This window comes from Hibiscus syriacus, unplaced genomic scaffold (genome assembly GCF_006381635.1).
Source record: "Hibiscus syriacus cultivar Baekdansim isolate YM2019G1 unplaced genomic scaffold, ASM638163v2 tig00111366_pilon, whole genome shotgun sequence".
Lineage (NCBI taxonomy): Eukaryota > Viridiplantae > Streptophyta > Magnoliopsida > Malvales > Malvaceae > Hibiscus > Hibiscus syriacus.
The window spans coordinates 865191-891097 of NW_024063071.1; the positions used below are offsets into that span (position 1 = coordinate 865191).

General features: G+C 34.3%; 2 protein-coding genes across 2 annotated transcripts; both read left to right on the top strand.

The window, feature by feature from the left end:
• Positions 1-396: 396 nt before the first annotated feature.
• LOC120159519 (acyl-CoA-binding domain-containing protein 6-like) lies at positions 397-14517 on the top strand. The gene is made up of 6 exons (XM_039170103.1): positions 397-672; positions 6663-6944; positions 7060-7115; positions 7219-7567; positions 14008-14122; positions 14363-14517. Exons 1-6 carry the CDS (start codon positions 397-399, stop codon positions 14515-14517), a joined length of 1233 nt encoding a protein of 410 aa, XP_039026034.1.
• Positions 14518-25027: 10510 nt separating this feature from the next.
• On the top strand, positions 25028-25204 carry LOC120159520. The gene has a single exon (XM_039170104.1). The coding sequence runs from the start codon at positions 25031-25033 to the stop codon at positions 25202-25204; it is 174 nt and encodes a 57-aa protein (XP_039026035.1). The 5' UTR covers positions 25028-25030.
• Positions 25205-25907: the final 703 nt, after the last annotated feature.

The window sequence follows — 25907 nt, forward strand, 5'->3', positions numbered from 1 at the left end:
GATATTGGTGCTTGAAGGGAAGGACTGTATCATTTTCTGGGCAGCTTGGGTCTTCAACTGCAGAGTGGAATAGCGTCGAAATTGTTTGTTTGTGTTGTTCTCATATTCTTCATTACGGATCGTTTGTTCAGTTTCGTTAATTGTTTGCATATATCATTTTTGAGGATGGTGAAAATCCCATATTCCTTGCTCCGGCTCATCACTCGAAGTTGCCCACCAAGTGTTATAAACGAGGGTCACCGTTATGGTCGAGGTCGATGGAAGCGACGGGAGCAATAACAAAGCAACAATACAAATATTGAATCTGCTACGCCTGCTGGTAGTCATTCTGATTAACTTGAATCCCACTGTGTTGCTGCCCCGGAGATTAATTCATCAGGGAACTCCGAGAATTGGATGGTGTTGTCGGTTGCCGTGGAAGCACCTGTGCCACGCTTTAATCATGCATCTACCGTTGTTGGGAACAAGATGATCGTGGTTGGTGGTGGATTTGTGAACGAAATTTTAGATGATGTGCAGGTTCTTAATTTCAATACTTTTTCTTGGACCATGACATCATCAAAGCTTTACTTGTCACCTAGTAATCTTCCACTTAAAATTCCTTCATGCAAAGGCCACGTTCTGGTTTCATGGGGAAAGAAAACCCTCTTGGTTGGAGCCCAAGCTAACACTGTAAATGAAAAACTTTCAACATATTTTTTATTTTTTAACATCCTTTTTTATTTTTTATTATTATTATTTATTTATTTTTTAGTTGATATTTTCTTTATTTACCATCTAACATTTTTTTATTTTCCAGTAGTAATTTCAACCAATCAAAGGTAATTATCTGAATCGATGTTTTAAATTTTAATTTTAATTTTTAATTTTCGCAATCAAAGACAACCGACAAATTAATTGGTACCGAAAGGGCAGTTCAAGGGTGCTAATCCTTCCTTGACCGTAACCGACTCCTGAACCCGACACATTTCTGGCAAGACGCAGATCAGGTAAGATGGTGTCCGACCCACCTAAATTCGTTTCAAAGTGGTCGGTGGCTACTCTAACCCAATCAATTCAAGTCGAAGCCCAATTTTGGGGACCAACCGAAAGACTGTTATGACAGCTTGGCGACTCCACTGGGAACAGGTAAGTGAGTCAGGCTGAAATTAATTTTTGGTTGTCTTTTATGCGAAAATGTTAAATTTTAATTTATTTATTCGATTCCAATTATTTATCTTTGATTATTTTGTTTCAAATAAATAGTTGTACTGATGTTTTTTAATGATTTCAGATTTTTTTCAAAATTGTCATCTCTAAGCTCTAAACCCGAGCTCCGAACCCGTTTTAAGTGTGGGTGAAAGCAACGCATTCGTGTGAATTTATTCACCGCATATGCCTAGCAAGTAGCCTTCGGGATTCATATACCTTATGTCTTCGTGTGAATTTATTCACCGTGCGGGCATAAGAGAATATGTCCTCTCGAGTTTAACTTATTCCACACAAGCTTGTAATATGCTTAGGACTAAGGGTCAGGCAAGCCCAAGGGGGCACCGGCAAGGAGAACTCGAGTACCTTTTTAGAACCTAAACCGGGAGAGTGTAGGGAATTAGAGCTCACCCCAAGACATCATTCCAAACCCTAGGATGCTTTGTTTCCTGCTTTATTTTATGTTCAAAGCATGCGAACTAGACAAATATGCGGCTAGGATTTGTTTGAAATTAGCATGCGGGATAGAAATCATGTCTGTGTAGGAATATTAAGCATGTTCGGGTAGATTATCATGTGGGGTAGGATTTTTTATTTTTTTTATTTTGATTTACATCACTAACCCCTTTTAATTTTTGTTCTATTTCATTTTGTTTTCATCATTCACATCATTTAAAACGAGGTGTTGATCCAAAAAAAATGTGTTTGTTAAACATGAATAATCTGCATTAATGGACAAAGTGATTATAATACAAAGAGATAAAAAGCTCAGAAGCCCAGCCGTGGTCAAAGAATACTCGGAGGCAAGGGGTGCAGGGGCAAGACGAGGAAAATGTTACTGACCCGAAGAGTCCTTTCGAAAACTGCGAGATCAAGATGGCGAAACCCTAGCTAAGCTGGAGATCATTATTGATAAATTCTAGAAACAAGTCGATAAACTTTGGGTGGAGGGCTCCGATGGCACTTTCGTTTGGAACAAGCTCGACATAGAGTGAAAGACGGCGATGCAGTCCTTCGAGACCTTTTGGGGGCAAGCAGCTCGTTATTTGCACATTTTAGCCAAAGGAGCCGGAACGGTTTGACAGGGTATTCAACCGGTGACAGACGAAGGCAGAAGACTAGTCAACCTATCAGAAGTTGTTCGGGGTCTATGCCTTCAAAATATTTTTGTCTCTTAAGACGTAACACTTTTGCCCCAATAAGGATTATTTATAATAACATGTACATTTTTTGGATCAATGCCTCGAACATTTCATGCATCATGCATTCAGACATATTGTGCATTTTGTTATTTTTCTTTACATTCGCATTATTTTTCCTTTTTTTACATTCACATGTCTCATCAAAAATGAGAACATTTTGATCCTATGACATATAAGGAGCTTTACCAACAGTTGTTTCGCGCACACGTGGTGTCACCATATCCAGAGAATTCCATGAAGCCCCGTACCCCAGGTAGTATGATGAGAACGCTCATTGCGAAAATCATAGTGGAGTCCCAGGGCGCACTATCGAGAATTACTCCACAATCAAGAGAATCATACATAAAATACGTAACAAGAATCAAGTTGACTTCAACAACTTGGGGGCATCCAAGTGAGGAAGACCATTTCATCATTTGAGACATTTTGTTTGAATTTGTTTTTTCATTTTTTTCTCAAGTTTTTGTAAGGACTTTTAAATAAATTTATGTTACTTTAAAGATGTTAAACAATGAATCACATTTGCAAACTTGCAATTCTTTGAATATCAAATGAATTAAGAAACTCTGAAATGGTTCAAAGTTACATATCTTTGACGAAGTAACATGATTTAAAACAAGGAATTTGACTTTACCCAGAATATACACTCAAACATCGTACCCTGCTCTTGTAATTAACCAATATAACATTTTCCTTTCATAAGGTGCGGACAACATGGGGCATCCTTTTGCATATGACATTATTATACTTTTTATTTAAGATGTTCAGTGATGATAATGATCTTCACAGATGGAATAGTCGAGTAAGTGAATCTAGTTTAGGTCAGTTGCTTGAAAATTGAACTCTAAAGATGAAATGTTTTACTTTCAACAAACACCTAGACTATAACAGGTTCTTCTTGACAATCTTAAGAAATTAAATCCGTAAAACTGAGCTATTCCACTAAGGCAATTGGTTACAGAGGAAACTCGAAAGCCCTGGCTTTATGAATAGATTGTATTCAAACCATGACATTGCTCGGACACTTGGCAATTCGGTGTTTGCTCCACTGCTTTTGTCAGGCCGAAGACTTTGTGATGAGATTACCCTTCAGTTAAACCTGATAAAAGTGATTATAATGTTAAGCTGTCCCTCTAAAGTAATTGGTTAAACGCCCCGACTTTATGGATTCAGCTAGCCAGACAATGGAAAATTAAATCAAATTTATCTGAGCAAGAAATTTTCGGTAATGTTGGACTAAGGGAGTTAAGGAACACCTGTTATAGTCGACTACACACGAGCACTCAAGAATTTCATTTTTAGACCGATATTTTTTCACACTGCCTTTGTTGGAGGAGCCTACAAAGCTTGAACAAATGGAAGATTTCAGAGGACCGAAATAAAATGTCTAGTAATTGGTCATTCTAGTTGCGTCATTATGTCCGCACCCAAATGAAATGCCAAAGCATATTTCGATATTTAAAAAAAATGACATTTTGGGTTACCAAAACCTTAGAAAGGAGGCTAACCTAAAGCCAACTCATCCATTTGAACATTTTTCAAAGATTTGTAACTCTGAAAGCATTAAAAGAGCTCTTGATTCCTTTGATATTTTTTGAACTCACATTTACAATTTGATTCAATTGCGAACAATATTTTACAACATTTTTATCATGTCTCTCTCCTAAAACAAGAAAAAGAAGAAAAATATTTTTTTCAAACAAGACAGTCTCTCTAGAATGGATCTTGGTAAATGACATGTGACTTTTAGACACAAAACTAATGCTCAGAATCAATGCTGAAGCAAGAAATGAGGAACATTTGGGGCATCTGTGAAGATTCAACATCAAATATTGGGGCATTTTTGGATATTGGGGCATCATTTGGGGATTCAACATCCTAATGAAAATTATCAGACCTTTTTCAGGAGATAAAATATAACCAATTCATGTTACATGCATCTTATGCATACATTTTAGAGCATCATATTTATCATTTTCCACATACATAATTTTTTGCAGCTTTTAGAGTTAAGTTTCGACTTCAAGACGAAGGATACTCGATTCAAAAGCACCTTTAAAGATTCATGTTTGTTGCTTAACTCAGCAGCAAGAAGCTACACTTCGACCAACTCGACAGATTGAAAGTTTCTCTCGAAACGACACAATTAGCTCGAGAGTAGATTTCAACTTCACAACGAAGGATATTGGACTCCAGACAACGCAAGTTCAACTTCACGACGAAGGGACCGCTGGTTGTCATTAAACAACTTCCCAATTTCAGAGCCAATTTCAACTTCACAGCGAAAGATATTGGACTCCAGACAATGCAAGTTCAACTTCACGACGAAGGGACCGCTGGTTGTCAATAAATAACTTTCAACTTCACGACGGAGGATATTGAACTCCAGACAACGCAAGTTCAACTTCACGACGAAGGGACCGCTGGTTGTCAACAACAACTTCCCAATTTCAGAGCCAATTTCAACTTCACAGCGAAGGATATTGGACTCCAGACAACGCAAGTTCAACTTCACGACGAAGGGACCACTAGTTGTCAACAACAACTTCCCAATTTCAGAGCCAATTTCAACTTCACAGCGAAGGATATTGGACTCCAGACAACGCAAGTTCAACTTCACGACGAAGGGACCGCTGGTTGTCAACAACAACTTCCCAATTTCAGAGCCAATTTCAACTTCACAACGAAGAATATTGGACTCCAGACAACGCAAGTTCAACTTCACGACGAAGGGACCGCTGGTTGTCAACAACAACTTCCCAATTTCAGAGCTAATTTCAACTTCACAGCGAAAGATATTGGACTCCAGACAACGCAAGTTCAACTTCACGACGAAGGGACCGCTGGTTGTCAATAAACAATTTCCCAATTTCAGAGTCAATTTCAACTTCACAGCGAAGGATATTGGACTCCATACAACGCAAGTTCAACTTCACGACGAAGGGACCGCTGGTTGTCAACAACAATTTCCCAATCTCAGAGCCAATTTCAACTTCACAGCGAAGGATATTGGACTCGAGGCAACACAAGTTCAACTTCACAACGAAGGGGCGGCTGGTTGTCAACAAACAATTTCCCAGTTCCAGAGACAATTTCAACTTCACGGTGGAGGATATTGGACTTGGAACAATACAACTTACTTGGATTTCAACTTCACGACGAAGGATATCCAATTATAGGCTCAACTTCACGACGAAGGGGCCACCCGCGATTTCAACTGCACGACGAAGGGAATCGTGCACAAAAGCAACATCCATTTTTAGATTGGATTTCAACTTCACGACGAAGGATATTCAATTCAAAGAAGGAGTGTATGCCAATAAACTTTCCAGTTTTAGAGTCAATTTCAACTTCACGGCAAAGAATATTGGCCTCAAAACAACGCAACTTGCATTGGATTTCAAACTTCACGATGAAGGGGCCATATGTCATACACAACTTCACAACGAATGGTATCATACCCTAACAGATTGACCCAACTTCACGAAGAATGAGTCATCTATAGCACTACAACACCAAATTCTTCAGGTCAAGTTTCACCTTCACGGTGAAGTATCTTGAGCCAGAAGACGATTCAGAGGCCACTCACCAAAAGACCTTCGAGTTCGATTACACTCAGCTCAAAGGCACCATCATTTGCAGCATAGCTTAAGTCGAGAAGGGCTATCTGCCAACCAAATACCTTCGAGTTCGATTACATTCAACTCAGAGGCAAATCGAATTTACAGCATAACTCAAGGCGAGAAGGGCTATCTGTCAACAAAAACTGACGAGTTTGATTTCATTCAGCTCGATAACAGTGAGGAACTACTTTCTGGAAGAATTTTCAAGCCGAAATCTTTAAACCGAGAAGAAGACAAAGACCCAATTCCAGGAAGCCCAATCACATTTGAGAGGATCGAACAAAAACTTGTTGTCTTTTTAGTCTTTGCCTTATCCTTGTTAACACAAGAATGTGCAAAGAGGGGCAGCTGTAGACACCCGCTTTTGTCCGGGTTTTAAAAAGATATGTATTTATTATTATTATTATTATTATTAATATTTTAATTTTTTTTCAGGCCCGTGTGTAACAACCCCCATTATCCCATTAACCCCATTATCACCACTCTCGCACGTCTCTTCAACAGTTTTCTTAATTTTCTCTTAAACATGAGAGTGAGAATCTTTATCAGGGGGCCTGCCTATTTATTTAAGGCAACTTTAGATTGGAGGGGGAGAAAAAAAATGGCTCGATAGGCGTAAAAATCCAGCTGAAAAGCAAGCAAGAGATAGAGACAAAGGGGAAGCAACCAAGCCGCTGTCTCTCTTTTGACCAACCTCGCACGCGTCGCTTCCGGTCTCGGTGCGACCGCCAGTATCCTTGGCGCTTCCACGTACACCGTTGACGGTGGTCAAAGAGCTGTTGGAAGGGAGGTCTTGAAGGACGTGGTTGCACAGTTCAATGCAGATCAGCTTCTCACCGAGAGTCCCCAAGGTCAAGACCACGAGCACATGCTGAAGCAAAAGATGTTGGTGCTTGAAGGGAATGACTGTATCATTTTCTGGGCAGCTTGGGTCTTCAACTGCAGAGTGGAATAGCGTCGAAATTGTTTGTTTGTGTTGTTCTCATATTCTTCATTACGGATCGTTTGTTCAGTTTCGTTAATTGTTTGCATATATCATTTTTGAGGATGGCGAAAATCCCATATTCCTTGCTCCGGCTCATCACTCGAAGTTGCCCACCAAGTGTTATAAATGGGGGTCACCGTTATGGTCGAGGTCGATGGAAGCGACGGGAGCAATAACAAAGCAACAATACAAATATTGAATCTGCTACGCCTGCTTGTAGTCATTCTGATGAACTTGAATCCCACTGTGTTGCTGCCCCGGAGATTAATTCATCAGGGAACTCCGAGAATTGGATGGTGTTGTCGGTTGCCGTGGAAGCACCTGTGCCACGCTTTAATCATGCATCTACCGTTGTTGGGAACAAGATGATCGTGGTTGGTGGTGGATTTATGAACGAAATTTTAGATGATGTTCAGGTTCTTAATTTCAATACTTTTTCTTGGACCATGGCATCATCAAAGCTTTACTTGTCACCTAGTAATCTTCCACTTAAAATTCCTTCATGCAAAGGCCACGTTCTGGTTTCATGGGGAAAGAAAACCCTCTTGGTTGGAGCCCAAGCTGACACTGTAAATGAAAAACTTTCAACATATTTTTTATTTTTTAACATCCTTTTTTATTTTTTATTATTATTATTTATTTATTTTTTAGTTGATATTTTCTTTATTTACCATCTAACATTTTTTTATTTTCCAGTAGTAATTTCAACCAATCAAAGGTAATTATCTGAATCGATGTTTTAAATTTTAATTTTAATTTTTAATTTTCGCAATCAAAGACAACCGACAAATTAATTGGTATCGAAAGGGCAGTTCAAGGGTGCTAATCCTTCCTTGACCGTAACCGACTCCCGAACCCGACACGTTTCTGGAAAGACGCAGATCAGGTAAGATGGTGTCCGACCCACCTAAATTCGTTTCAAAGTGGTCGGTGGCGACTCTAACACAATCAATTCAAGTCGAAACCCAATTCCGGGGCCCAACCGAAAGACGGTTACGACAATATTATAAAATATTTATAATTAAATTTAAACATAAAATTTAAAAACTTGATTTAAATCAAATTTCATAAATTTAATTTTACTTGAAAATTTCTAAAATAAAATTTAAATTATAGTATAGTATACGATTCTTCAAGTTGACTAATTTTTTTTTTTTTGAGATTTTGCGCTTTATTGTTGGGTTCTACGATTAGGCCTAACTTTGAGCTTGGGCTTCACTTAAGCGTTGGTTGCAAAAGAAAAGACAAAATATAGGTAGAATAACTAGACCCCTCAACTTTATTAGGTTAGACATTTTAGTCCTTAAACTTTTATTGTGATCCATTTTACCTTCAAATTTATATTTTTTTATCAATTTAACTCAAATGTGGTTAAACAATAATGATATTGTGTCATTACTGAAACACTGCCATATTTTATCATTTTTTGTTAAGTCATCAAAAATTCAAAAAAATAACTACTATATCATTATTGAAATGCTAATGTCATCTCTTTTTAAAACATTTTTAAATATTTTGGATTTTTTATTATATGGAATAAAATAATCAAATAATTTACCTCAACATTTGAATAAGAAAAAAATAGTATTATTGTTGTATATCATATTTGGTTAAACTTAATACAAATGAAATTTTATGGGTCAAAATGAATATAATTAAAGTTTAAAGGCTAAAATATAAAATAACTGGGTTAAAAATCTCATTGTCTGAAATATATATTCAGGAGTTCTATAAAAATGAAGGCTAAACCACACTATCAATCACTAAATTTTAACCGTGTTTTTGGTTTAGTAACTAATCTATAAAATTACAATTATTACACTAAAATTTACCCATTCAAGATAATGTTTTTATCTCACTACGTTTCTTTCCGAATCAATATACTAACGTGTTATTGAATGATGATTTATAAGAAAAATAAATATGAAGATGTGTTTTATTAATGACTCTAACACATCATATAGATGTGGTTAATTATATCACGATGCTTAATATAAAATTCCCTTTACCAGACATCAACCACATTCATATTGTTCTTATTCCAGAGGTTTCTGATCCCATAAATATGGCTCAATTTTACTCGTCGGGTAGTATATGCGATATCCTATTCAAGCTTATTTTTAAGACATTGGTTAATAAGTTTCAGTCAATTCATCATTATATCGATGAGACCTAAAGTGTATTTATACCAGAAAGGTTAATAATTGATTACATAATCGTGGTATCTGATATACTACGGGAGTGTTTATTGAACGTCGACCACGAGTTAAACAGTGATAGATTTGATTTGAAAATTGGTCAATCCATGCTAGATTCGATATTCGATATTTGATAAATTCGATAAAATTTTATTTGTTCGTGTTAGTTGAAAAAATTTATTGTTCAACTCTTTACTTGTTAAGTTCACCAAATTTTTTACTTTATTATATATATATACAGAGAAAGAGCCAAAAATAAATACTGACAAATGTCAAAATATTGATAATTTTAAGAAAAATATAATGGTTTATTATGTATTTAAACTCAAAATTCAGAAGACAATGCCTAATTTGTTTGATATTTAAACTTACAATAACCTAAATTGTTATTAGACCAAAAAGTTTGAGAGCATATGAGATTATACTTCTTTAGTTCGCATCTTACTTAATTAAATATTTAATAAATTATTTTTTTAACTTAAATATTTATGTCTACATGAACCAAAATACTATTAGACTAAAATTTATTAAGCAAATAAAATTTTTAAAGGAATAAAAATATATTATTAATGAAAGAATTAAAAATACAGGTAGACTAAGCTTTTTTACTCTTAAACTAGATATGAACACAGTTTTTAATCATGTGTAATAGTGAAAATGTTCACGTGCGAAAGTCTTAATATACGGCTAAAAAATGTGTTATTGGTTTTGTTATTATTTAAATAATAAAACCGATAAAAAATTACCGAAAACATTATTACTTTTATCAGTTTTGTTATTATTGGACACTTTTATCAGAAATATTAAAAAATTAATGTTTTAGATAAAAATAATAATATTTTAGATAATTTTTTTATCAATTTTATTATTTAAATAATAACAAAACTAATAATACTTTATTTTAACTTTATATTAAGGTGACTCACTCTGTACAACTTCGCCTGAAATAGTCGTTTGCGGAAGCAATAATACAGAAACTGGGTTTTGTCGATGAATTTATTAGACTAGGGTTTGTGTTGGAAAATGGAATGACAGGTGATGGTTGAGCAAGAAGACCATATTATATGGAATAAAATAATATCAAAACGCTCTTATATCAATTTCATAACATGGGCAAACCCTATTATTCAGCCATACCCTGGCGTTTAGGGCACCCATATGGGTTACAACTTGTCCCTTACCTCATAATTTAAACTCATACGTACAATATTATCAAGATGGCCTCAACACTTTTAATAATCACGATTCTTGGAAATTAAACAACAATTTTTGGATAAGATTATCAGGGAATAGGATTACTAGGAATGTTGTATTTTGTGTTTGGTTGGTTTAGCAGGAATGTAAGATTACTGTGTTTAGTTAAAGGAATAAAAGATTATTGGAATGTATATTTGATCAAATTTTCCTTATTATATATTTGTATAATATTACAAATTGTAAAATATTTATATATTTTCTTTAAAAATTTAAATTCATAATATTTATATAATTTTTTTACAAAATTAAAAATATAAAAAAGGTTTAATGAAAAGATAAAAAAAATTTAACCCCTGAACTTCATATAAAATTTTAATTATAGATTTTTTTGTAAATCTAAAATAATTTAAGGATAAATTTGTAATTTAACCTTCGTAGAATTTTTATTATTTAATGACATAAGAAGGATATTTTTGAAAAAAAATAATAATTTAAGGTCATTTTAGTTCAAAACGCCGGTAATATTACAATACCTAAGGGAATGGAGGTAATGGCATTCCCGGTAATATACCACAAAAAATCTACTATTGGTAATAAAACATTACCGGGAATGAGATTCCCGGCCAACCAAACATGGGAATGTGAGATTCCCATCCTATAGGAATCCCACAATCCTTGAACCAAACACCCCCTAAGTATTTTCATACACAAGGCAAAGGCTTAAGCAGCTAGATGATTACAAAAGCTCATTTTATTCACTTTTTTACATATATTGTTACGATAAAATGGAAAGATAACATCAAATAAACAAATAAAATTATTAAACAAAACATATCAATTTAAGTACAAAATATTAAATGAAAAAAATACGAATAAAAAATTCATTATATCATTAACGAATATAAGAGAATTATATAAAGTATATTAAATATTATAATTGTATGGATATAAAATTATTTAAAATTAATTTTGAAGATGTATAAAACTATTTAAATAAACCAGTTTTGGATAAATAAAATTACATTTTTGATGAAGTTAGGCAATCCATAGAAGCCTAGCGTATCCACTCAAAAAGATGCTCTTTCATCTTGTATTTGAAAGTTCCAACATGGCGTGCTGATGCAACAAACATTGTAAAATGGAATCGCAGCTAGCCTATTAAAATATTTGACTTTGCTGCCTTTAAATATCTAAGCATGGCAGACCATCTCCTTGTCAAGAAACAAGGCTACTCCATCGAGGGATATTAATACAATGAAGAAAAGCTCGGTGCCCCATCCATACCAGAGCTCCAAATTTGCAGAAGCAAACGGTGGTAAGTTGAAAGATAATAAGTGTCATAACCATTTTTTTTTTGTAAAACAATTAAATATTATTTTAAAAAACGATTATGACTTTTATTTTGAAAAATTGAGTATTTTGGATTAATTTGGATTAAATTGAATAGAGTCGCCATCGACCTTTGGGTTAGGTAGGTCGAATACCTAAAAACGTCTTTTTAAAAGAAATTTAAGAAAAATCATTTTTTAAGACAAAAATGGTCTACATTTACCAGAAATCAAATTTAACAGGTTCGGGAGTCGGTTACGTGTGGGGGAAGGGTAAGCACCCCCACAGCGCCCAAAAATGGTACTGTGTCGCTTACATGTTGTCGTAAAATAGTGGAAATTACAAATCGAATATAAAGTTAAAATATGATCTATTTATCGAACGTTGATTAATTTGCTTCGAATCAATTAATTAGAGAAAATTCTTTAATTCGAAAAGAAATCTCGAAATTAGCAATCCTCCATCGAGAAAGCTAACTCGACTATTTCTTATCAATAAAAGAATATTCCCTCGTTAATAAATATATGAATCGACTAAAAATGAAATCGACTATTTGCACTCGCATTCAATGAAATAAATTGATAAAAAAGGATCGATATACATCGTAGAATGAAAATTAATAACTTACATGAAATGAAATAAATTATTATTTAGAGACATTCATTGCAATGTTCGATTTAAATGAAATGGATTAACAAAAAAATCAAATTAATTTCAAGTTCACATTTGTTCGAATGTCATATCGGATTGTACCACTTCGATCAAGCGATACTTTCCATGCACGTTCTACAAATTTGTGTTCTCAAAATTATTCGAATTAGTTATGAAATGTTTAACCAAATACGAGAGATACATAAAGTGCTGACACAAAATAAATTAATATGAATATAAATCATGGAAGAAAAGCAAATATATGTATATATAAGGCACAAAGGTGGGCTCCACACGAAATACACATAAATACACTTAACAACACTTATATACATAAAAAATAAATAAATCTCGAATATCATTCAATTTGCAAATTAGAAATTTAATAGGAAAAATAAAGTAAATAAATCACCTTGCACATACAATTTATATACATATGGAAAACATAAATAAATAAATAAATAATTTAATCGATGTAAACATGATCTATGCGCTAATATAAATATATTTACACCAAGCAAGCATACACATTATAATTTAATATTAAGGCCTAAATGAACAAACATCAAACCTGGCAAATCAAAGTATGAAAAAGTAAAACTAACGGCAAGGAATAAAATAAACACATCACAAATTAATAAGTGAAATCAAACATTTAACTAAAAACAATTAACAGTGTAAAATGACTAAATATAAGAATGATGAAAGTTAAAGTTCGAAGTAAAATACCCAACATTTCAATTAAGGACTGAAATATAAGAAAATAAAATACTATGATACTAGCAGGAACTTTCCCAAAGATAAAATAACAAAAAAAAGGACTTAAATGAAATAAACACAAACATGAAGGCCGAATCATAAATAAACCAAATGTAAAACAGTGACCATAATAATAACTTTACAAATACCATGACTAGATTCTAATATTAACAGAACATGATAACACATTAAATCAGTGACTAAAATAAAATATTTACAAATGAAATGACCAGATTCAAATGTCAACAAAAATACACAACACAAGCTACCAGTGACTAAAATGATAGATTTACAAATATTGCTGTCAAATTCGAACATAAAAAACAACACATGATCAGTGACTAAAATGTAAGATACATAAATATCATATCCAAATTCGAACGTTCACAAAAAATAAGCAACACACAAAAACCCGTGACTAAATTGAAATGATTATAAATATTGGGACCAAAGTCACATATACCAGAATAGCATAACAAGTAATAGCAGGACTAAAATGTAAGGAAGGAAAAATAAAGGCTCGAAATCAAATAATATAACTTCATTATATGGCTTAATAATTATATTACAAAGCGCGGGGGACTAAACGTGTAGTTACCCCACAAGATAAAAACACGCTGAAGGTCCCTTGCTGAAACGGCGCCGTTTTGATTGAATAATATGAGCCCAAGATCGGGCTTGCTTACCCATTCATCCCCATTTCTCATCTCTTATCCAATAGAGAGGAGAGAGAGATTCAAAAATCTCTTAAATCCTCTCATCGGAGAGAGGGACCCGGCTGAGCTTGCGGTAGCAAGCAGCGACGCACGGCTGCTGGCGCGGCGGCCGGAGGGACCAGGTGATCCCAAAAGCATCCCCTCACCCTCCTTTACCAGAAACCTAAACCATTTTCCTCTAAAAACCACCTAGCAACCCTAGATCCAAGATTATACCTCTCGAAAGCTTTGAACTCCGGCGACCACTTGGCTTTCCGGCACTCCTCCGATGAAGGTATTATCCTCTCCTACTCCTCTTTTTCTTTTTTCTTTTTTTGTTGTGGTTCGAATCCCCCCCCTTTTTTCTTCGGTTTTTCTTTTTTATTGATGCATGTGTTGATATCTTCTAACTGATGGATGGTTGAGTTCGTAGGGAATGATATCCCTATACTCATGCTGTCATCTCTTGGATTTGAATAGATTTGCTTGGATTTTTCCAATTTTTAATTGATTTCTCTGCTATCTCACTGTTGAGGGTCACTGTGGATGACGGATGAACTGGAGAGATTGGCGGTGGCTCGAGAACTCACCAGCGGCGGCTCACTCGGCTCGGGAGTGACCGGTGAAGACCACGCAAGGCTGGGGAAGCTAAATAGCCAGAGGCGGCTGGCTGGCTTGCTGATGAGTTAGGTCGGCGGCTGTCATTAGGGGATTAGGGTTAAAACCCTAATTTGTTTTAGGGTTTGAAACCCTAATCTGTTTTAGGGTTTGAAACCCTAATCTGATGGGTTAGTGAGATAGGGTGAAACCCTACCAATGTTGGGTCCTGTTTGGGCCGGTTGTAATGGGCTTTGGCCTGCCAAAATATTGTAATATGTAATTAATATAATAATAATAATAAATAATAATAATAATAATAAAAAAAATTAAAATTAAATTAGATAGGAAAGACCCGGACAAAAACGGGTGTCTACAGCTGCCCCTCTTTGCACATTCTTGTGTTAACCAGAATAGGGCAAAGACGACAAGACATCACGTTTTTGTCTGGTTCTCTCCCTTTTAAACTTAGAAATTGGATAATGTTGGTTGTTGGGGACGACACTGCTCATACATGATGAAGAGTTCTGGTCGTCTAAAAGTGACAAGGTTCCTACATGATGAGGACATCTGGTCGGGGAATGACACGGCTCATACGTGATGAAGAGTTCTGGCCATCTAAAGGTGATAACACGGTTCCTACGTGATGAGTACGGCTGGTTATCTATGGTTGACACGGCTCCTACGTGATAAGGAGATCTGGTCTGGGGATGACACGGTTCCTACATGATGAGGACGGCTGGCCATCTTTAGAAGTTATGGTTTCAAGAGAAACCAACTCAAAGATGTGCTTCAATAGAAACAAACTCAAAGATTGAATTTTGATAAAAATTGTCTCAAGGGAGACAAAATTCGTTTCAAGAGAAACGATCTCAAAGATATTTGCTTTGTTTCAAGTGAAATAAACTCAAAGATAAGTTTTTCCAAAGCAACTGTCTCGAAAGAGACAAGATTCGTTTCAAAGGAAACAACCCAAAGATGGCATTTAAAGGGAATTGTCTCAAGCGAGACAAAATTTGTTTTTAAGGGAAACGTTCTCAAAGATCGGTATTTCATGGGAAATTGTCTCAAATGAGACGAAATTCATTTCAAGGTAAACGATCTCAAAGATGTTTATTTTGTTTCAAGGGAAACAGATTCAAAGATGGTAAATTTTGTTTCCAAAGAAACAAACTCCAAGATTTTTCTCAAATAAACTGTCTCGAGAGAAACAAAATTTTGTTTCCAAAGAAAGAGATTCAATGATTTTTTTTTTTTTTAACATTGTCATAAGAGACAAAACTTTGTTTTTCAGAAAATTGTATCTTAGTGAGACAAAATTTTGTTTCCAAAGAAACAGACTCAGATTTTTCTTCAAAAGAAACTGTTTTAAGGGATAAAACCTTGTTTCCAGAGAAACAAACTCAAAGATGATCTTATTTTAAGAGAAAATGTTTCAAGAGACAAAATTCGTTTGAAGGGAAACGACTCAAAGATGTCATTGAAAGGAAACTGTCTCATGCGAGACAAAATTGGTTTTAATAGAAACAATCTCAAAGGTGGGTATTTTCAAAAGAAGTTGTCTCGAGAGACAAAATTTTGTTTCAAAGGAAACAAACTCAAAGATTTTTTTCAAAAGAAATTGTCTTTAAGAGATAAAATTTTGTTTCAAATGAAACAGACTCAAAGATGGATCTCATCTTAAGTGAGACCAAATTTGTTTCAAATGAAACACTCTCAAAAGTTAGTTTTTTCATTAGAAACCGTCTCAAGAGAGACAACATTTGTTTTTAAAGAAATTGACTCAAAGATGATTTTGTTAAGAGAAACAAACTCAAAGATTTTCAAAATGAACATATTCAAAGATTTACTTCAAAAGAAACGGTCTCAAGAGATACAAAATTCATTTTAAGAGAAACAGATTCAAAGATTTTTGTTTCAAAAGAAATTATCTTAAGAGAGACAAAATTTTGTTTCAAAAGAAACAAACTCAAAGATTTTTGTTTCAAAAGAAACTATCTTAAGAGAGAAAAAATTTTGTTTCCAAAGAAACAAACTCAAAGATTTTTTTCAAAAGAAACAATCTCAAAGATTTTTTTCACAAAATTGTCTCAAGAGAGACCAAACTTTGTTTCAGACTCAAAGATTTTTCACGAAATTGTCTCAAGAGAGACAAAACTTTGTTTCAAAATAAATAGACTCAAAGATTTTTCAAAAGAAACAACTCAAAGATATTTATTCAAAAGGAACAAACTCCAAGATTTTTATTCAAAAGGAACAAACTCAAAGATTTTTTCAAGAGAAACTGTCTCAAGAGAGACAAAACTTTTTTTTAAAATAAATAGACTCAAAGATTTTTTCAAAAGAAACAACTCAAAGATATTTATTCAAAAGGAACAAACTCCAAGATTTTTATTCAAAAGGAACAAACTCAAAGATTTTTTCAAGAGAAACTATCTCAAGAGACAAAAATCGTTTTAAAAGATTCAAATATTGTCGATTTTGTTTATATGGAAATAATCTCAAGGGTGTTTTCAAAAGTGTTTATTTGTTTCAAATGAAACAATTTCAGGATTTGTTAAAAGGGAAAACTGTCTCGTGCGAGACCAATCAGCTTTGAAAATCTCAAGTGATATTAATTTTGCTTTAAGTACAACAACCTTGAAATTTGTATTATGAGAGAAAATGATGTCTCAAGCGAGATGAAATTTGCTTTAAGATATAGTCTCAAATGAGACAAAATTTGTTTTTAGAGAAATTGTCTCAAGCGAGACAAAGTTTGTTTTTGAGAAAACGATCTCAAGTGAGATCAACTTTGTTTAATGTGAAACAAATTCGAAATTTGGATCTCAAAGGGAAAAGGTCTCAAGCGAGACAAAATTTGTTTTGAAAGAAACAACAATCTAAGGTGAGATTAATTTTGTTTTAAGTGAATCAAATTCAAAATTTGTATCTCAAAGGAAAAATGTCTCAAGCGAGACGCAATTTGTTTTAAAATTCTCAAAATTTGTGGAAAATGTCTCAAGCGAGACGTAATTTGTTTTAAAGAGAATGTTGTCTCAAGCGAGACAAAATAAAATTTGTTTTTAAGAAAACTATCTCAAGTGAGACGACACTTTATTTTTTTTAAAGAAAATAATCTCAATAGCTCAAAGTTTATCTATTGATTCCTGCATGTTGAGGAAACATCTTCAGAAGATCTGATTGTTGACTTCAGGAAGCCAAATATGTGGATTGCATTGTTCTTTCAGGTTGAAAACACCTGGTTATTTCCGAGCTCTAATTTCCTGAAAAGATCAGAATGATGCAATTTTGACTAACTATCTTGGAAGTTATGATAGATGTCAAGATGAAATTTATTTGATCTTCTTTTATTGAATTTGTCCTCAAGTGAGGAGAAAAATGTCTTTAATACACATGATGATAAATGTTTGATGCAAATTTTATGTATCATGGATGTATGTATGTATGTATGTATGTGTGTGTATGTATGTATATACTTTTCTCGATCTAGAAGGAGAATGATCGCGAGAGCAGTCTATCATTGATTCAACTTGTCCGTATTTCCACCATGGTGTACTCTTGCAAACCTTGACCTGAGACCATTTGTTTGTCCCATCAAATTTTGTCCAAAAATTAACTTTCTCTTGCCCCAGCTTCGATTCTGAGCTTCGGTGAGATATTTGTTGAATTCTAAGATATGCCTCCAGAGATTATCTTGTTTGAAAATTTTTTCTTCTTCTTTTATTTTCAAAAGTATGAAAATATCAATTAAAATAATTTTGAAAAATGTTTAATCAAAAGATATGAACATATTGCCCCTTTTAAGGTTTCACAATTGACAAATCATAAAACAAGAGTTCATTGGATATCAAAGAATTAATTACTCTTTTAATCCTTCAATAAATTATAGCTATTTGACAAGTGTCAAGATCAATGCTATCTTTGAGAGATGGTTAAGTAAGGAAGGATAAAAAAATCTCAAGTGGTTATTTTTGGTCAACAGTATAGTGTTCTCATTTATTTGATGTTCTCTGATCTGATGGAGTAGCTTCTGTACTCAGCTATTGGAAGTGTGCTCTGACTCCCAACTCTCATGTTCTCATTCATGTTGTGTGATGCCTCATCAAGGGATTTGAGCAATCGTCTCCTATGTAATAACCTTCATATTCGAGCCGTCCTTTCAGGTTTTCAACTCGAATCCTCCTTTGGTTTCAAGACGTTACTCAGAATTTTACGTCTTTAACCCCCCTTTGTTATTTTTCTCTATCATGCATTAAAGATTTTAGAAAACTTTTTTTTTGAAAATAAAAGATTAATCCTGACGGACGGGATGAAATATGAAGATAGTCTCTTCCGCTTAGAAATCCATGTATGATTAGAAGGGACTTGTAAGGCACGTAATGTAGGTCATGGTTCAGGGTTATGAAAGAAAGGGATAAAAGGCCCAAACATGTGTTTTAAGGGTATTTGAACCAAGGATCAATTAACTCTGATGCCTTCGATCCTGTTTTGCTCAATTTGAATCTACTCGCATGCTCTTCTCTTGATGTTTTATGATCTTCGAGTCAAGTGATTCTAGAGTGATTGTTTTTGATTAATCTCACGGTTTGAAGCTCAATGCGCCATTTAAGTCAGGAGACTCTTTGTCTGTGTTCTTTGTCCTCTTTTGTTCTTTGCTTTTTCTTTGATTTTTGCTTTGATTTTTTTCTTTGGTTTGATCTTTGCACTCTGCGTCTGGTTCACCTTTCGGTATCTCATTTGGATCAATTTTCTTCACTCAGATTTCCTTCACATTGCCCCCCAGTGTGGAGGGTGGTCCTTGGTTAGGGTTGAATCAAAAGAAAATATCATTCAGGCTCAAGGGGACACAAGGGATATATTTTCTCCTTTTGTGAAGGGATAAAGAAAGAAAGCCGTTCATCATCTCATAGACAGAAGTCCTTGCAGAAGAGGTATCCCCAGGGGGATAAATTTTCAGGATTAATTTTTATTTAAATGAAAACAGTAATTAATGCATGATAGAATTATTTTGAATGAATTCCATTTTTTCTCTTCGCTTCTTGCTCTCAACATGTCTTCATTGCTCATGCTCGTCTTCATAAAATTGATGCGAGATGCCCCATACTGTGTCTTCTTTGTAGGAAGGTTTATGTTCAAGTGAACATCTCGTACTCAATGTCTGTAGGTTTTATTGGTAGAAAATGTTGGTTTTACGTCTAAGAAGACGATGGTGACTTTATTGGCTCAAAGAAAGGTACGGGTATGATTTTTGTGTCTCAAAAAATAAATGCAGTGTTTCAAGGTGGAAAGAATGTTTCAAGGCCTTAAAGAGAGGGAATGTTTCAAGGTCGAAAAGAATATCTCAAGGTCTCAAAGAGATAGAATGTCAAAAATTGGTTATTTGGTAGTGACCAGGAATTATCTCGGGTAAAAATCGAGATTTTATTTTGGGTTTTAGACGGGATAAGATAGGTCCAATCTTGGCATATGTCAAAGATCTATAATTCTTGAAGAATTAAGAGAATATGTAATTCATTTGATATTCAAAGAACTCAAGATTAAAATTTGTTCCATTATTCAACCTTAAAAGGTAGTATAAATTCAAGTATTAAGATTAAAAATATTTATGCAAATATAAAAGAGATAACAAAACGAGTTCAAACAAAATAATCTCTCAGTTCAAGTGTTAGAAGTAATGCCCCAATTTTCTTCAATTGTAGATGCCCTCAAGTTCTGGACCTTGATCTTCAGTGTCTTACAATTCTCAGCGGAATGACTGAAGCTTCCTATATTGTAGTCGTACCCGAGATCAACATCATGGACCTCCAGGAACGGGGACTATTTTCTCGAACCATCCTGGAAGACTCAATCGAACAAGCTTCTATCGTGTTGATTTCAGCTTCTTGTTTATATTCTCAATATGGTCACGTGATCAGGATCACTTCCACAGACTTCTCCACAAATTGATCTCATGTTTTTATGAATGATGCATATGAAAATGCTTAAAAATAAAATATATATGCAAAATAAAAAGATGCAAATGCAGATGGAAAAATGTTGACCCCAACGATGAATATCATAGAATAGTCTTCACCAGAAATAAAAGTTTTCGCATTACAAGACAATCCAATTTACAAACATGTCTTCGCTTAGATGGTGAGCCTGGAATGGATCACTGCTTCCTTTCGGATCTTCGTCCTCAATAATGATGCCCCTCTAGCGCTCTGTAATCTGACTCCGTTAATGCCTCTGTGGTAGTGAGGTCGGTGTGTCGCTCTTTGATAACTAGCGATGAAATGATTGTAGATAAGACTCCACTGCTAGATTACTCCTTGAATCAGTGGATCATCATCTCAGTATTGAATGATGCACGATCTTCGAGAAAATCTCATTCTTGTACTCTGGACTTCTTTTTAGCCCTCGATGCATGTCTGTGTATGCGATCGCTTGATTGAAAACTTTTATCTCTTCTTGCGAAGATTTTCTCATGGATATCCCCTTGCGGATCAATATTTTCGCATTATATTATGTCGATGCAATGTAATGCAAAGAAGGATGAAAAACGACACAAACAAAATAAATAAGTTAGTGTGCAAAAACAAAAGAGAAAAACGAGTTAGTACATGTAAAATAATTTATACGGATAAAAATATTAGTCAGAGATGAATATACCACCTACCCCGTCATGATATCTACCCAAACATGCTTTCAATTAAATAACAATCCTACCCGGACATGCTATCTACCCAAAAATGATTTAATTTCAAGAAAATAATCCTAACCGCATGGTATCTAGTTCGCATGCTTTTATTCTAAAAGAATAAATATATTCTACAAACTTAAAACAAAAGGTAAGGGTTTAGAAATATTCCTCCTTTGTGTACACCTATTTTAGGTACATGCTGACGGACAGAGATTCGATATAGCTATACCTAGGGTGACCATTTTACGGTTCACTATATGCATGGTTTCGGTTCTAACAGGAAAGGGACTCGAATTGTCCTTGATGTCGGTGCCCCCTTGGGCTACCAAACCCTCAATCCTCACCCATTACAGGTTTCAAACGGATCGAGTTCAATTCGAGGGGATTCACTGCCTTATACCCATACGAGGAATAAATTCCTACGAAGGTATAAGGTATGTATCCCATGGGTTGTTTGCTAAAACTCATACGAAGAATAAATTCTTACGAGAGTAAAGCAATCACCCTAACTAATTTGGATCGAAGCTCATGTCTAGAGCTCGTGTTATGCTAATGAAAGTGATGTGTGTGAGGAGAAACAAACAAACCTTTGACTCAAAAAACAGGGAAAATAAAAAAATAACACCCAACGAGAACTAAGAAATATCTGAAAAAAATGAAAACAATTAAAATGTTAGTATATAAAAATAATAAATAAAAATTCAATAAATAGATCATAGTTTTACTAAAGATTCGAACTTATAATTTCCACCATAACGACCATATATAAGCGACCGACAGCCTGACTCTCTAGTTCCTTCCCCAGCGGAGTCGCCAAGCTGTCATAACCATTTTTTTTGTAAAACAATTAAATATTATTTTAAAAAACGATTATGACTTTTATTTTGAAAAATTGAGTATTTTGGATTAATTTGGATTAAATTGAATAGAGTCGCCATCGACCTTTGGGTTAGGTAGGTCGAATACCTAAAAACGTCTTTTTAAAAGAAATTTAAGAAAAATCATTTTTTAAGACAAAAATGGTCTACATTTACCAGAAATCAAATTTAACAGGTTCGGGAGTCGGTTACGTGTGGGGAAGGGTAAGCACCCCCACAGCGCCCAAAAATGGTACTGTGTCGCTTACATGTTGTCGTAAAATAGTGGAAATTACAAATCGAATATAAAGTTAAAATATGATCTATTTATCGAACGTTGATTAATTTGCTTCGAATCAATTAATTAGAGAAAATTCTTTAATTCGAAAAGAAATCTCGAAATTAGCAATCCTCCATCGAGAAAGCTAACTCGACTATTTCTTATCAATAAAAGAATATTCCCTCGTTAATAAATATATGAATCGACTAAAAATGAAAATCGACTATTTGCACTCGCATTCAATGAAATAAATTGATAAAAAAGGATCGAATATACATCGTAGAATGAAAATTAATAACTTACATGAAATGAAATAAATTATTATTTAGAGACATTCATTGCAATGTTCGATTTAAAATGAAATGGATTAACAAAATAAAATCAAATTAATTTCAAGTTCACATTTGTTCGAATGTCATATCAGATTGTACCACTTCGATCAAGCGATACTTTCCATGCACGTTCTACAAATTTGTGTTCTCAAAATTATTCGAATTAGTTATGAAATGTTTAACCAAATACGAGAGATACATAAAGTGCTGACACAAAATAAATTAATATGAATATAAATCATGGAAGAAAAGCAAATATATGTATATATAAGGCACAAAGGTGGGCTCCACACGAAATACACATAAATACACTTAACAACACTTATATACATAAAAAATAAATAAATCTCGAATATCATTCAATTTGCAAATTAGAAATTTAATAGGAAAAATAAAGTAAATAAATCACCTTGCACATACAATTTATATACATATGGAAAACATAAATAAATAAATAAATAATTTAATCGATGTAAACATGATCTATGCGCTAATATAAATATATTTACACCAAGCAAGCATACACATTATAATTTAATATTAAGGCCTAAATGAACAAACATCAAACCTGGCAAATCAAAATATGAAAAAGTAAAACTAACGGCAAGGAATAAAATAAACACATCACAAATTAATAAGTGAAATCAAACATTTAACTAAAAACAATTAACAGTGTAAAATGACTAAAATATAAGAATGATGAAAGTTAAAGTTCGAAGTAAAATACCCAACATTTCAATTAAGGACTGAAATATAAGAAAATAAAATACTATGATACTAGCAGGAACTTTCCCAAAGATAAAATAACAAAAAAAAGGACTTAAATGAAATAAACACAAACATGAAGGCCGAATCATAAATAAACCAAATGTAAAACAGTGACCATAATAATAACTTTACAAATACCATGACTAGATTCTAATATTAACAGAACATGATAACACATTAAATCAGTGACTAAAAATAAAATATTTACAAATGAAATGACCAGATTCAAATGTCAACAAAAATACACAACACAAGCTACCAGTGACTAAAATGATAGATTTACAAATATTGCTGTCAAATTCGAACATAAAAAAACAACACATGATCAGTGACTAAAATGTAAGATACATAAATATCATATCCAAATTCGAACGTTCACAAAAAATAAGCAACACACAAAAACCCGTGACTAAATTGAAATGATTATAAATATTGGGACCAAAGTCACATATAACCAGAATAGCATAACAAGTAATAGCAGGACTAAAATGTAAGGAAGGAAAAATAAAGGCTCGAAATCAAATAATATATAACTTCATTATATGGCTTAATAATTATATTACAAAGCGCGGGGGACTAAACGTGTAGTTACCCCACAAGATAAAAACACGCTGAAGGTCCCTTGCTGAAACGGCGCCGTTTTGATTGAATAATATGAGCCCAAGATCGGGCTTGCTTACCCATTCATCCCCATTTCTCATCTCTTATCCAAATAGAGAGGAGAGAGAGATTCAAAAATCTCTTAAACTCCTCTCATCGGAGAGAGGGACCCGGCTGAGCTTACGGTAGCAAGCAGCGACGCACGGCTGCTGGCGCGGCGGCCGGAGGGACCAGGTGATCCCAAAAGCATCCCCTCACCCTCCTTTACCAGAAACCTAAACCATTTTCCTCTAAAAACCACCTAGCAACCCTAGATCCAAGATTATACCTCTCGAAAGCTTTGAACTCCGGCGACCACTTGGCTTTCCGGCACTCCTCCGATGAAGGTATTATCCTCTCCTACTCCTCTTTTTTCTTTTTTTCTTTTTTTGTTGTGGTTCGAATCCCCCCCCTTTTTTCTTCGGTTTTTCTTTTTTATTGATGCATGTGTTGATATCTTCTAACTGATGGATGGTTGAGTTCGTAGGGAATGATATCCCTATACTCATGCTGTCATCTCTTGGATTTGAATAGATTTGCTTGGATTTTTCCAATTTTTAATTGATTTCTCTGCTATCTCACTGTTGAGGGTCACTGTGGATGACGGATGAACTGGAGAGATTGGCGGTGGCTCGAGAACTCACCAGCGGCGGCTCACTCGGCTCGGGAGTGACCGGTGAAGACCACGCAAGGCTGGGGAAGCTAAATAGCCAGAGGCGGCTGGCTGGCTTGCTGATGAGTTAGGTCGGCGGTTGTCATTAGGGGATTAGGGTTAAAACCCTAATTTGTTTTAGGGTTTGAAACCCTAATCTATTTTAGGGTTTGAAACCCTAATCTGATGGGTTAGTGAGATAGGGTGAAACCCTACCAATGTTGGGTCCTGTTTGGGCCGGTTGTAATGGGCTTTGGCCTGCCAAAATATTGTAATATGTAATTAATATAATAATAATAATAAATAAATAATAATAATAATAATAATAATAAAAAATTAAAATTAAATTAGATAGGAAAGACCCGGACAAAAACGGGTGTCTACAATAAGATAATGACAGAGAGAAAGGCAGCTGCTGCTCCCACGAATAAGCTGGAGAAAAAGCCATCGGTCGACATAAACGAAAGTGCCGAGGCTTTCATCCAGAAGTTCAGGCACCAGCTTCTGCTACAGAGGCTTGAATCCATTGAAAACTACGAGCAAATGTTGGCTAGAGGTGCTGGCTAAGCTATACTGTACTACTCTCCCCCTCATTGTTTCATTTGCTTGTTTTTTACCTGTTATATATAGATGATATGGAGGGTTGAAATAATGTAAAATAAACACACACATATATATATAATTCTTCGTATTATTTTATGAAATGCATGTTGGTTTTGTGTGCTCCTTTTTCAACTGTTCTTGATGAAGCAAATGTATGTTGAATCTGGGGTGCAATGGGGTTGTTTCAGTTTGTGAAGGAAGTGTGGACGTAGCGTTCTGGGTGTGAATGAATGATTGATGTTGTTTTGTTTCAATTAGGATGTTGTTGTCGGTTTGGTCTGCAACTGGACGTGTTTGGTCGAGTGGGGTAAAGATATAATGGTGGAGAATGCTGCCAAATGTAATTTTCTTTGCTATATCACGAGCCCTTACTGAAACAGACTTTTAAATCTGATCTCCTTGATAATATTTTAATGATGAGATGCCATTATATGATGACAAGTTAATATCATTGTTTGATATGATGATGTATTAGACTCATCCGCATCTGGTACGATGAAAAACGTCTACATCCGTATCTGGTACAATGAATAACGAAAGCATGAATAGAGACAAACGAAGGTGAACAATAAATTTTATTTTATAAATTAATGGTAAGAAAACTATACATTTGGAAGTATAGTTCTAGTCTCGTTCCAAATAACAAACTGATTCATCATCATCAATT

What these genes read in the sequence shown, in the direction of transcription:
- LOC120159519 (XM_039170103.1), top strand. Translation starts at nt 397, where the DNA reads ATGGTGTTGTCGGTTGCCGTGGAAGCACCTGTGCCACGCTTTAATCAT. An exon ending in TTGGAGCCCAAGCTAACACT is followed by an intron (nt 673 to 6,662) that starts GTAAATGAAAAA and finishes AGCAAGAGATAG; the next exon opens with AGACAAAGGGGAAGCAACCA. An exon ending in TCATTTTCTGGGCAGCTTGG is followed by an intron (nt 6,945 to 7,059) that starts GTCTTCAACTGC and finishes ATCATTTTTGAG; the next exon opens with GATGGCGAAAATCCCATATT.
- LOC120159520 (XM_039170104.1), top strand. Translation starts at nt 25,031, where the DNA reads ATGACAGAGAGAAAGGCAGCTGCTGCTCCCACGAATAAGCTGGAGAAA.